Source organism: Scleropages formosus, chromosome 14, assembly GCF_900964775.1.
Source record: "Scleropages formosus chromosome 14, fSclFor1.1, whole genome shotgun sequence".
Taxonomy (NCBI): Eukaryota; Metazoa; Chordata; class Actinopteri; order Osteoglossiformes; family Osteoglossidae; genus Scleropages; species Scleropages formosus.
Genome location: NC_041819.1, coordinates 23395727 through 23408309, shown reverse-complemented (window position 1 = coordinate 23408309; position 12583 = coordinate 23395727). Strand labels below are relative to the sequence as shown.

The 12583-nt window shown below is 47.5% G+C and overlaps 1 protein-coding gene across 9 annotated transcripts in view; it reads left to right on the top strand.

Moving 5' to 3' along the window:
* The window catches only part of LOC108928971 (plakophilin-4-like), a 60124-nt gene that overhangs the window by 30452 nt on the left and 17089 nt on the right, over positions 1 to 12583 (top strand). For 3 of the 9 annotated variants that reach the window (XM_018743196.2, XM_018743193.2, XM_018743197.2), the window contains exons 4-10: positions 641 to 675; positions 4071 to 4202; positions 4445 to 4644; positions 4802 to 5201; positions 7225 to 7248; positions 9130 to 9330; positions 12221 to 12407. In XM_018743196.2, the coding sequence (XP_018598712.2) occupies positions 641 to 675; positions 4071 to 4202; positions 4445 to 4644; positions 4802 to 5201; positions 7225 to 7248; positions 9130 to 9330; positions 12221 to 12407 (1179 nt within the window). Of the gene's footprint in view, positions 1 to 640; positions 676 to 3203; positions 3290 to 4070; positions 4203 to 4444; positions 4645 to 4801; positions 5202 to 7224; positions 7249 to 9129; positions 9331 to 12220; positions 12408 to 12583 lie in introns of those variants that run through there. The other 6 variants (XM_018743199.2, XM_018743200.2, XM_018743194.2 and 3 more) reach the window with 5 other exon arrangements.

Genomic DNA, 12583 nt, shown 5'->3' with positions numbered 1-12583 from the left:
AATCTGCGCTCACCAGTAGAGGTTCTGTATCCAACTGGCTTCCTGGTCTCCTGTTCCATTTGATCTCAGTTTCTGTAGTGAGAGGAGAGATCCTTAGCAACAGCCACAGCTTATAGGTAACACTGAAGGTGTGTGGTTTGAATCCCACTCCTGCTGTAGTACCCTTGAATAAGGTGTATTCATTCATTTAGTTTATGCTTTTCTGCAGAACTACGTACAGTGTTGAGCCACTTACAATTTACAGATGTTTACAGATGTATACAGCTGGGTAAGTACCTCGATCAAGGGCACAGTAGTAGCTTTATTTGAACCTGCAACTTTTCGGTCATCATCTGTTACTGCTTAGCACTGCAGTGCCATCAGTGACCTTTCCAGAGCGCTGTAGTCCAGACGCATTGGACCTCATGTGCTTAGGGCAGCTGACAGGTGTCAGCTTGACTCCCTCCCAGTTACTCCCTCATATTCGGTGCTTAAATTTCTAGCTGTACAAATGAATATGAAAACATGGTAATTTTTCTGCCGTGTGTCAACGTGGCTGAATGTCAGATGAGTAATATGAGGTAATGAAGGAGGAGCACTTATTATTTATTAACTTCTCACTTAGCTCATCCTTTTATCTTGTCCTCCTCTGTTTCTGCAGCTCTTCGGAGAAGTCCTCCCCTTGGAGATCCACAGGTATCTTCCCAGACCCCCCCCCCCGCCACCGTCATTTGACCCATTCACTCCCTGGGATTGATGCCTAGGGCCTGAACCCCTCCCCCATTCAATTAGCTTGAGCCTTTTCCACAGGTTTCATGTTCTCCTCTGTGTCTTGTGTCCAGTATTCCAGCTCCAGTTATTAAGCAATTTCTGACGGTTCAGATGAAAGAATGTTATGAGCTGTAATCAAAGCGAAGCCTTGAGTGCGTCTGTTTACGTTTACATTTATTCATTTAGCAAACACTTTTGTCCAAAGCGACGTACATCTAAGCATAAATACAACTTGTGTATTACATTAAGAGAATGAGACATGGCTGCAGACATGTGACTCAAGTAAACCTAGTTTACCTTCCACTTGATACACCGATGTTCATCATTCAGGTAGATGCATTAAACACAGGATCGACAAATCCTGATGCCCTCCTACCAGTTTCTTTATATTATAAGATACACAAATAATCACATACACAGCTGGAGCAGCAGCTGTGTAAAGGCTTATCTGGGGATGATCATGAAGTTATGGTGCATGAACATTTACACCATACACGAGCTGGAGAGATCTTGGGTGAAATGGGTCTGGAAAAAGGTGATTTTCAGACCCTTCTTGAATGTAGACAGTTTCAGCAGTTCTGAGTGACAGGGGAAGTTTATTCCACCACATCAGAGCCAGAACCGAGAACCTTTGTGCTTTACCTTGGTGGTCCCGCGCACGAAAGCGAGCAGAAGTAGACAAGCGAAGGGGTCTGGCTGGAGTGTAGAAGTTGATTAAGCCCTGTAAATAGCTGGGAGAAGTTATATTGATGCATTTATAGACAATAACCAGTCTTGAATTTGATTCGGGCAGCTATCGGAAGCCAGTGCAGAGAAATAAGTAGAGGAGATACATAGGAATGCTTTGGCAAATCAAACGCAACTCGTGCAGTGGCATTTTGTAGAAGCTGTAGAGGTTTGATGGCAGTAGCAGGAAGGCCACACAGGAGAGAGTTGCTGTAGTCCAGACAGGAAGTCACCATGACCTGAACAAGTAGTTGGGCAGAGTCAATTGTTAGGTAGGGACGGATCCTCCGAATATATTTATGAATACGTTTATGAATGAAGATCTCAGCGATGAGTTAACGGTTCTGTATGTTCATGTGGAAGCTCCGTTAAATATTAACTCGGTTCCAAGCAACCTGTGCTGTCTGCAGGCCTGGGGAGTTTCATTGCGCCCATCCTACACCTGAACCCTTCCCACGTTTTTAGCCCCTTGCTGCAGAAAGTGGTTCAATGGCACACTGACTGTTCCATTTGCAAACAAATGGGAGCAGAAGCTCTTTTGTTCATAATTCAAAAGCCACTTTACCATACTCCGCCCATATTCCTGCTGTCTACTGCCCTCTGTCAGTGTGGCATGTAAACGCAGGCACTATGAGGGTAGCATAGTGGTAAGAGCTTCTGCCTTTGGACCCGAAGGTTGCAAGTTCAAATCCTACCTCCAGCTGTAGTTCCCTTAAGCAAGGTACTTAACTAAAACTGCTCCAGTAAATGGTGATTGTTTATTGGCCTCACCAAACATGCATGGCAAAATTATGTAAACTTCACTATTCTTGATGATGCCATGGAGATGTGCAATGCGCTTCCCATCTCATGGGTGTGCGACAAGGAGTAAAAAGTGTTTGAAGTGCAGCGGATGGCGTGACAAAGCTCTACTTGTCGCTTTGTGGTAAAATGTAATACTTTTGATCGATACGTTAAGCATTTTTGTTTGTGTTAAATGGGCTGTTGTGGGACTCACTTTGACACAATCCATACGAACGATGGCCCGGTCGGTTGCCATGGCCGCATGCATCTGTGGTTCTTAAAGGACCTGGGCTAAACACATTGTTGCTTAATGGTCTAATGGTAAATCTTTAGCATTTGTCTTTTGCAAGGTGGTCATTAATTGACCCTGCCGTTGTTTCCCAGGCCATTAAATTAGCAAAGCCGCTCATCTTTTGTACCACGCTTCGTATGTGGTCACACTTCCGAGAGTGGTGACCCGCAGCGCAGAGCAGAGGCGTGTGTGCGCACGCGGTTTCCTGCTTTTGCAAGCCTGTCTCCTCCGAGGCAAAGTGCCTTTACAAGCCCATCAATCATGCTGTCATTTACGCCACCGTTCTCGATGACCAGGTCCTGGCGCGATCTGTCCTCTTCCTCCCTGGGGGGTTGGAAGTATAATAGGAGGGGGGTCTTTCTGCTCTGCTTCCTGAGAAGTGTGCTTCAGCCAAAGGTGTCGAGAAGGGATGGCACTGTAACCAGCTTCCGACACCTCGCCAACCCTGGAGAAGGAGCTTGTATAGAGCGTTTGAGACCGTGTCTCCTGGTCGACTGTAGCAACGACTTCAAGTGTTCATGTGGTCCTACTGGCTGGATGTCGTGACTGTACGGAAGGTCTCGCTCCAGGGTTGTAGTCTGGGAAAGGGAGACATTGGTGGATGCTACTTTGAGTCGTACCCTTTCTGTCACAGACAACAGGCGTGGAATCTGCCTTGGTCTATGTGGAGTTACCGTGTTCTGCCCACGTTGACGAGTTTCATCCCAGGTGATGTGATGACTGAGCTGCTTGTTGAAGGCGAGTAAGAGGTGACTGTGTGTGAGGTTGCAGTTGCCTTGTGATGGAATGGTGTCCACTGCGCTCTCTCCTCCACATCCTATGCTGTCAAGATAGGTTTCAGACCACTGCGTCCCTGCATAGGACGAGCCATTATTGACAATGGATGGATAATTACCTCCAAATAGGATACTTTTTTGTGGGCCATGACCATATTTGGACAGCATATTTAAAGACTGAAACCCCTCCCCTGCTCTAACTGTAGCTGAAATTCTCACGGCGTGTACTGATTAAGCTCAACCGCTTGGCAGGGGGTCTTGGGTTTTTCAGTCCAAACTTGCCTGGGTGGCTGGGACTGCTTCCCCGTTGGGGTCACCGCTGAGCCTTTTGTTGTAGACCTCTGCAAGGGTCCCACTGCAATACCCTTAAGCCTTTCTTCAGAGACGCACACCATCCGCCTGGGCAAATTTCCACTTGCCACTTGAATTAAATTTTGCTGTGGAGAGCAGAGTGACAATTAGCACCCTGGCATGAATCACAGAGATGTGGTATTACTCTTGTAATTTATCCTGTTAAAATGCATGGACTTTTCCCAATCTCAAAATGTTTGCTGATTAACAATTCATGGATTACAATGTTAAAGATAATGCCCCAGGAAGTGTGTATTTAATGTGAGAACTGTTCAATGTAAGAAATTAGTGTTATGAAGAAACTGATGTCTATTGAACATCCTGCCTCCATCCAGTGTCTCCTCCCCCAGTTCTTTACTTGTTGCCCTTTGCTTTGCCCCTCCTCCCACCAGATGCCTCCATCACAGGTGAGACCAAGTCTCGTGTGACGGACAGCTCGCAGTCACCGCCGTTCCACCTCCGCAGTGACCAGGAGCAGATGTCCCTGTACTCCCCAGAGCAGGCTTCCCTCCCTGAAAGTGAGGGTCCGTTCCCACCTTGCCTCTCTTTGCCGCGGGGGCTGGATGGCTCCTCCAGGCCTGGCGAGGATGCAAGTCGCACTTTCGGTTCAGGCCAAAACACCTCAATTCCCAGTGGTGTGGGTGAAATTGCAAAAAATCCAGCTGGCCTAGAGGACCCTTTCCAGCGACCCGTCCATGCGCGATAGCGGTGATGGCGCGACTGTCTGACCCTTCCTCCTCTGCTCCGCTCCGCTCCACTCCACCAGGGTCTGCCGGAAACTCGCGCAGCTCCACCCAGATGAACTCGTACTCGGACAGCGGCTACCAGGAAGCCGGCAGCTACTACAGCTGCCAGAACCTGGGCAAGTCGGACCTGCGACCCCAGCTCTCGTACCAGGGGCCAAGTGGGGTGGGCGCTGCAACGCTCGCGAGGAATGCCAGAGCTGAAGGCCAGGCCTCTGTCCAGGTAGAGCTGTGATTGGAGAGCATTCACTGTGGTCAAAGGAATGAAAGAAATGGGATTTATGTAATTAATGTTGGATAACATAATTGCAGAAGTTTAATTTAAAAATAAAAAAAAAAATAATAATTTTCCCTCTTTCCTGTCTTCCTCCTGTGCCAAGGCCCCCATGACTCTCCCAGCAGCTCCAGGCCGGGCCATGAGAAGAGTGTGTTCGGTGCCATCCCGCACGCAGTCTCCCGGCTATGGCAGTGGCTTTTCCCCATCGCGGGCCTCCCTTCGCGGCCCCATGTCCCTGGCAGAGCCCAAGGCCCTGTCGGCCATCTACTCGAGCAGCACACTGCCAGCCGGTCCACGCACCGGCTCTCCCTACGCAGCACAGACTGCCGAATCGCCTGGCACATCCCGCCGCAACACCTCGCCCCACCAAGCCTCTCGGACCGGCATGGCCGCTGTACCGCAGCACTATGGTCCGGCACCTCGCTTTGATACCGACCTATACAGTCAACCCGCCTATGACATCTATGACAGGATGATCCTGCCCCGGCCAGACAGCCTTGCAGGTCAGTGCCGTGGAACTGATGCTGTACCGGGGGGGAGGGGGGCACTGTGCTCTCTGGTATCAGTGCGGTTAGTGAAGTGGAGAGAGTTACTAGGCCTTGATGGATTCGTAGAAGTGGGTCTTAGCATAAGATGATATTTAAGCTCTTAACGCACCTTGAATAGAAGTACTCGCTACGGACCAAACTAATGTTGATGGTGGTCGAGATGAGGCCCTCTGCTCACCCTGGCTGATGTTTCTTCACACAGAAGTGCGGCTGTCCTCCTTCAGGAAGCGCACAAGGGATGCTGTGTGTCACTCCCTCAGACCCACGCTTCAGCCTTTCCGCTGGCAGATGGCAAGCCAGTAAAACCACTGTCCGCGGGATGCAGAACAGGGGCGGCGTCTTGAAGCAGGAGTGGGGCTGGGGCAAAACCACGCGTCCTCATACTGCTATTTTCGGGCACGGTCACGTCTGAATGGCAAAACCACTCCGGGGCCAAAAAGTTACATTTCTCTGTGATGTGAACAGGTCTTAGAGGTAGTGGAGAGTCCCAATTATAAATACTTTTGGATATTAAGTGTATTTTAAAAAACTTGCAGAATGATCAAGGCTTTTTGCGCTTACCAAATTGAAGAAACCAAAGTGGCGTAGTTGGTGTCACCTTTCAGCTGAAGGAAACAGGATTGAATGCCCACTCCTGCAGTTGTACCCTTCAGTATCCTGCTTGAATTGATACTGTAAAAATCATACAGCTGCATAAATGTGTAAATCACCCTGAAAATGCAAGTCACCATGGAGCAGGGCGTTACAAATAAAAAGTAACAGATTACTATTAACTAATGGTTAATAATGACGCTGAGAAGGTTTCAGCATCATATAAATGGGGCTTCTGTCATGTCTTTTTGTTAAAGATGCTGTGTGATGGGTGATTTTTGTGTCTTTGTGTGATGCCACCGTCTGATTTGTTGCTTCACGTCACCCTGTAATCCTGCCCCTTGGTTCGTGGCTCGGCGGCATCTTGGCGCTCCACCAGCACTCCGCTGCAGTTCCTAAAGCTCATGGATGATACACGCGGGATGCCGCTGATCCGTCTTCTCAGTATTGCTTCCAGCTGCATCCTGGCGCTCCGTACGCCTCGTCATAAGAGCATCCTGTGGTTTTCTTTGGGGCTATATATGTTTTTTTTTTTTTTTTTTTTTTTTTTTTTTTTTTTTTTCCCCCCCCCACTCTCTCTTCCTCTTCAAATTCTACTTACAGAATGGAAATCTACAGCCTTTGATGGGGGGGGGGTAACAAAAACCACAAGCAACAGAAAATGTGCAGTTTAGTCATGTTTCCTTGAGGTGGGTTTTGTACTACAAATCAGTCGGGTAACCTGGGCCTCCGATGCTGCGCAAGCCAACATGAAAAGGCGTTCTTCACTGGAGGCTATTACACACAACTCTCTCCCACTAACGTCAGGCAGAGAGAGCTTTGGGTTTATTAGCGCAGAGGAGGCGAGCTTTAATCTAACGCTCTCAGCCGGCTTCCAAACACACGTTTACAACTTGTTGAGCACAAAGTAAAGAGACTGTTCTCTCCTGCTGGGATTTTTTTTTTGCGATGTAGTGACTAACAGTTTAGCTTACACATTACATTCATTATTTTATGTCTTAAGTCTGAGGGCTAATAATTAGATCTTTTGAAGTGTCTGGCGCTGTAACGGAGGAAACAGCCTGCTGGAGCAGGATGTCGGAGTGTGCTTCTGGGCCGGGGAATTGGATTATTAGCCTAATTGGGATTTCTGCTGCAGCATCGTTTACTTTTTTGGGTGATTTAATAATTAGCCTGCTGGATTTTAACTTTTTGCAACCCAAGGCTTAAGTAGGCCCACCCACCAGTGTGTATGAAACTGGACTTTTGTTATAAAGTTGTGAAGCTCCAGTCTTGGACACGTCTGGGGCACCTCAGGAAAGTCTTTCATTGCCAACGAGCCTTTCGATGGGCTCTCTGCTCAAAATATTGTGTTGACTTTCCCTCTGCTGCCTGCGGAACCTTTCAGACGCTCTGATAGATGAAGTACAAGGTGACATCTTCGTCATGTTTGTTTGCTTTTGTCTTTATGGATGTGTACGAGTGCTTTTTTTTTTATTTGCACTCTTTTGTGTATCTGCATGTCAGCATGTGTGTCTGTGTGGATCTCTGTGTGTGTGCACATCCATTGTTTATACAGCTCGAAGGGCATGTTTACCTGCATGAACATGTTCTCCTACGGTAAACTCCCAGTGTCCGGTGTTTTTCAGTGCTGATCAGTAATTAAGGGTACATTTCCTCATCCTTGGGCTTTGTTCCTTAAACCAACATGAAATGGCAAAAAAAACCCAAAGGCTTGTTGCGAGATGCAGAGGTGTCTGTGGAGAAAATAACATACTGCGTGATTCAGATAGTCATTTTCCTGTCGTGTTTAATTAGCCGCACAGGTGCTGTAAGCTCAGCTCCTCTGAGTTTTCCTCTGTAATGGTACTAAGAGTCGCAGTCTGACACTGACATTGGTATCGACTCATCAGAAATGTGATGTGAACCGTAGCACCGACCCGAGACATCGCCCTGCCCTCTACCCGCAAGGTTTCCTACCCAACTTTGTTCAGTAATTGGTTGGAGTTGCACTCTTGACATTGAAAATTGGACGATAAGATGATTTTAAAGGGCATGTTTCTTCAAGTGGTGTCTTTGCAGCCAGAGGAGGCGCCAGCAAGATAAGGGCTGTCCTGGTCCGTGCTTTCTTACAGTAGTAATAATAATAATAATAGTAGTAATAAAAATAATAGTAATAATAATAAAACCACCTGGTTCTTCTGCTCTCTGATTCACATATCACAGTTGTCATTGAGAGTCCGTCAATAAAACCCTTGAGGAAGGAAACTTAGTCAGGGATCTTAGGTGAGTCACACACTCAGGTGCTGCTAACACTGTTTCAGTCCCAACAAGCATCACGAGAACTGTGCGTTTCCATAGAAACCAGGACTGTTTCATCCCAGGCACAAGATGAGAGCGCAACGGTGCAGGGGTCCAGTCTGGGGGCACACTATACTTTCTAGTACAGTCTGCTGACCTCATCCCGTTCACCCTCCATTTTTCACTGCTTTTTTTCTTTTTTCGCCATGAAAGATAATTTTCTGCTGCTTTTCCCACTTCAATAGAGTCTGAATTTCAGTGAGGAGAGAGACTCACTTTGGCAAGCAAATTGCTTTGCGAAGGCATTGGCTGCAAGAGGGAAAAGGCATTCACATTGTGGCTGTAGAAATTCTTAGAAAGTCCTGGCCAGGCAGGACCTCCCACCAGCACACTCTCGTCCCTGTCGCAGGACTGCAGCATGGGTTCTGGGCGACTCGTCTCTCCTTGGCTTTCGCTCAGCTTCCCCAGGATACACTGACATCTCCAAGATTACATCCATCACTGCCTTTGTTGGTTTACAGTTGAAGCAAAGCATTTTGTTTATAAGTGTCAGTGCGAGGGCACGTTGGGCGTTGGAGCCAGTGTGTCCCCCGGTCCCAACCCCAGGCCACCCTGCTGTGTTGCGTTTGTGGGAACAACACTGTTCCAGTGGCCTGGTTACACTGACCCACCAGACCCAGTCTCCGTAGCCAATGAGAACCCCAAGTGGTTGTCCGTATGTGTGCCTGGGAGGGACTGGACAGTTGGAAGGCGTTTTCACTCATTGTTTTCGTGGAAATTACATTGTTGGTATTTAAAATCTGCATTAAATTTATAAACCAGAAAAAATACACACATGCCTTTGGGGTTTTTTTTTTTCTCCTTTTCATTCCCCCCTACCCAGAGTATCTGGAATTCTGCTGTTGTCCATGCAGTTGTAGCCCTCTGTTTTGGGTTGGTGTTGATGCAGAGGGTGAGCAAGGGGACGCTAGTGTGTCCCAATGTGACCCCGAACCCGCAACGCTTTCTGCAGGGCTTCGGAGCTCCTACGCCAGTCAGCACAGCCAGCACAGCCGGCTGGGACCAGACCTGCATGCGGCCATGTCTCCCGAGCGCCACATCATGCCCATCTACGAGGACCAGACCTTTCAGAGCCCCCTGTACCACAGTCCAAGCCGTGCAACTGTAGACCTCAACCACAGCTCGCAGAGCGCCATCTACAGGACGGTGTCAGGTAAGCACTGTGCTCTGCTGCACCTCAGTGCTCAACATTCACTTGCATTAATAGACCTTGTTCACTGTTGCAGGTATGGTAGAAGGCAGCAAAGCATTTTCTTGCTCAGAAATCTTGAGGAGATAGTGTACAGTACTACTGGTGGTATAGTGGGCAGAGTCCAAACCATCAAAATCATTTAAGTATCTCATTTCTGTATTCTTGAGCCCCCCCACATGCACACAAAACTGATTTGGTGAAGGAGTTTGAGGAGGTGAGGCATTTTGTTATAACTAGTAACCCAGCCTATGGGCCTCAGGTAGGGAACCATTGAACATGGGAGAGAACACAGCGAAAACCAGGAAGCTTCTAAACCCTGGTGAGGTCGATATGCCCCCCATGCTCTGGGTCATGTCTGGAGGAAGGCCAGTTCGATTCTCCTCAGGTGTCCCGTCCCCAAAAGCAGGTACACACTCCAGAGACATCTTCCCCCCAGCTCTCCTTGGTCCATCTTGTTCTCTGACACAGAGCTCTCCTGGCTTCTCCATCAGTAGGAGGTGCCAGGCTAGGAGGAAGAGAGGAGACCAGACAATGAAAGGTGCAACAGGAGGGGAAAAAAAAGTCAATTACTGGAGTGTCACCATAATAAGGCAGAGACGGATGGGGACTGGGGGGAGCGGACGGATGTGGTTCGAGAAGATTCGAGGATTTTAAAATTCTGACTGCATTGCTCCCCGCCTCCGAGTGGCCCGGTGCCTTTTCTCCCACAAGAGCAAAGCACGGGTGCAAGATTCACGCCGTCAGATAAGGGCGGTAATAAATCGCATTGATGTTTAGTGCGGTGTGGCTCTCGCTGTCGAGTGCACGAGATGCCTTGGCTCTGGGCTCCGATGTGAGAGGAGCAGGGCTGCTCGGGCCTTTTCAAAACCGCTCTTCGTTAAGGGAATAAAAAATCCAATTTGATTCCCAAGCTCCCTTCTTTATGCTGTGAAATTAAAATTTAATTGCCTTTTACTCTGAACTCCTTTCTGACATTCTACCAACTGCAAGATGGAGGAAAAAAGCGTCTTCAAAGTAAATTATTTGTTATGCTAAACGAAAATATTGATATCTTGAGGAAGGAGGTGAGTGAATAAGGAGGGCATCGTGATGAGCCATTCATTGGACGAGGGACTGGTTGCTCTTTGAGGGGAGGTAACTGGAGACGATGGAGAAAATGCAAAGACTGGTCTCTCATACAGCGATCTTACCGATGTTTCACATTTCAACATGACGTTGATCAAAGGGCCCCGGAGATGAGACGACCGACGCGTCCACTGTTCATGTTCGCTTTGTTTGTTGGCTGTTCCCTTCATTCTAAAAGTGTTTGTGTTATAAATTATTGCTGTCGTTTGAGCACGTCGGGCCGTGTATCATTCTGCCTCACGGCTGATAGACTTGCACTTATTGGGCTTTCAACTGTTTGGGTTACAGTACATGTGAGCTGAGCCTTTCTTGGAGAAAATAGAATATCTCATTGATCATTCGCTATGCAAGTATATTTGTCAAATACAAAATATTTTAATACAGAAGTTCTGTTCTAGGAGCTCCGAACATGCTCAAATCCAATTGACCAAAAAAGGGCTTTTGCTTCAGCAAGTTATAATTATTATTATGCACCGTTAGCTGACGTCCTCCTGGTGTTTATAGGTTTATGCACTAAGCTACGTAAAATTATTAATCTATACCTACGCTGGGTAGTTTTTACTGCATCAATTCAGGGTAAGTACTTTGACCAAGGGTACGACAGCAGGAGTGGGGGTCCTGGTGCCTTCAGTTGCATGGTGACAGCTGTGACCACTGTACTTCCTGCTGCACTTTCTGAGCTCTCAGTGGTTTGAGGAGAGCTGGAAACCCGTCCAGACTCTTAAGACTGAATGAAACATGGCAACATTGTGCAGTAAAGGAGTCACAGTGGAGTTACAGGTAACACAGGAACAGAATGATTGACAAAATGCGAAAACACAAAAACCGAGTGTAAACGTGAGCTGTATTAACCTTAAGGGTTATGGCACTGTAACAACATTTATTGTACATAAGTGTTTATGAAAATTTACTCCTTCTAAAAGAAACAAACTTACACCACACTGTTTGCTTACCATTCCATTTTTTTTTTTTTTTTTTTTTTTAAAGACTAACACCTAAATTAATTTGGGGGTTTCTGGCAGTGATGTACGAAGAAGGGGTTAATTTAGTTACCGGCTCAATTTGTGATGGTGGTGATGTTCCATTCAGTGGGGTCTCTCAGTACTGAATCCAGATCAGGTGTGTGTTACAGTGCTGTGGTGTATAGATGGATTGATTGATTATAGGGAGTTTATTGCAGCATATCTAGCAATGCAAGTCACCTTGGATAAAGGTGTGAGCTAAATACCACCCAGTAATTACAGTAATTTGCTGTGGAGAAAGTGGTAAATGAATAAATATAGCCGTTAAAGGTGATACAGATGAACGGACTGATGAACTCGTACTGCTGGGTGCCTGCGGTTGGCTCCCCCATCGCTGTCGAATGCCACCAGACACGGGAGGAAGAACAAACATTTTTCTGCTTCGGTGAGAGCGTAGCGTGAGCCAACTACAAGCCGGGTCTCCCAAATGCCACCCCCCCCCCATAAAAACCAAACCCAAAACGGTTCCAGGAAGAATGTGGCTTGTTTACTCTGGAATCGTGGGACTTTGGTTCTACCCACAAGGCTAATGGATTCCAGGTCGACGGAAACTGCTGCATCAGTGAAAGAGCTGAGCTGCCGATCTATTGGGCGCCTTCAGCCACCCAAATTAACCATTTACTCACCGACACAGAGGAGGGGGCCCGGGATATCATTTCCTCTAACTGCAGCTCGCTGCTCTTTGCTCTGTGCTTCTGTTCCAGGCATGGGCAACCTGCAGAGGGGCTCCAGTCTGCGGGGCAGTTCCCGGTATCAGCGTGGTAGCTATGCCATGAGTTCAACGAGCGGCTATGCCGAACCGTACCGCACTGCGCAGTACCGGCCTGCCGAAGCCAGCTACGCCACAGCCACACGGTCGCCCTCCATAGACAGCATCCAGAAGGATCCCAGGTACTTCCCAGCTCACCTGTCCAAACCAGTGCCGCCACCACTAAATGTACTCTAAAAATCAAAAAATGAATATTACTCATAAGGGAATCCCTGGATTTATTTACAGGTTAGGTTCCTAAAAAATATTGGAAATAGTTATAATAAAGTCTTTCTTTATTAATGTTTGAATTGTTTAT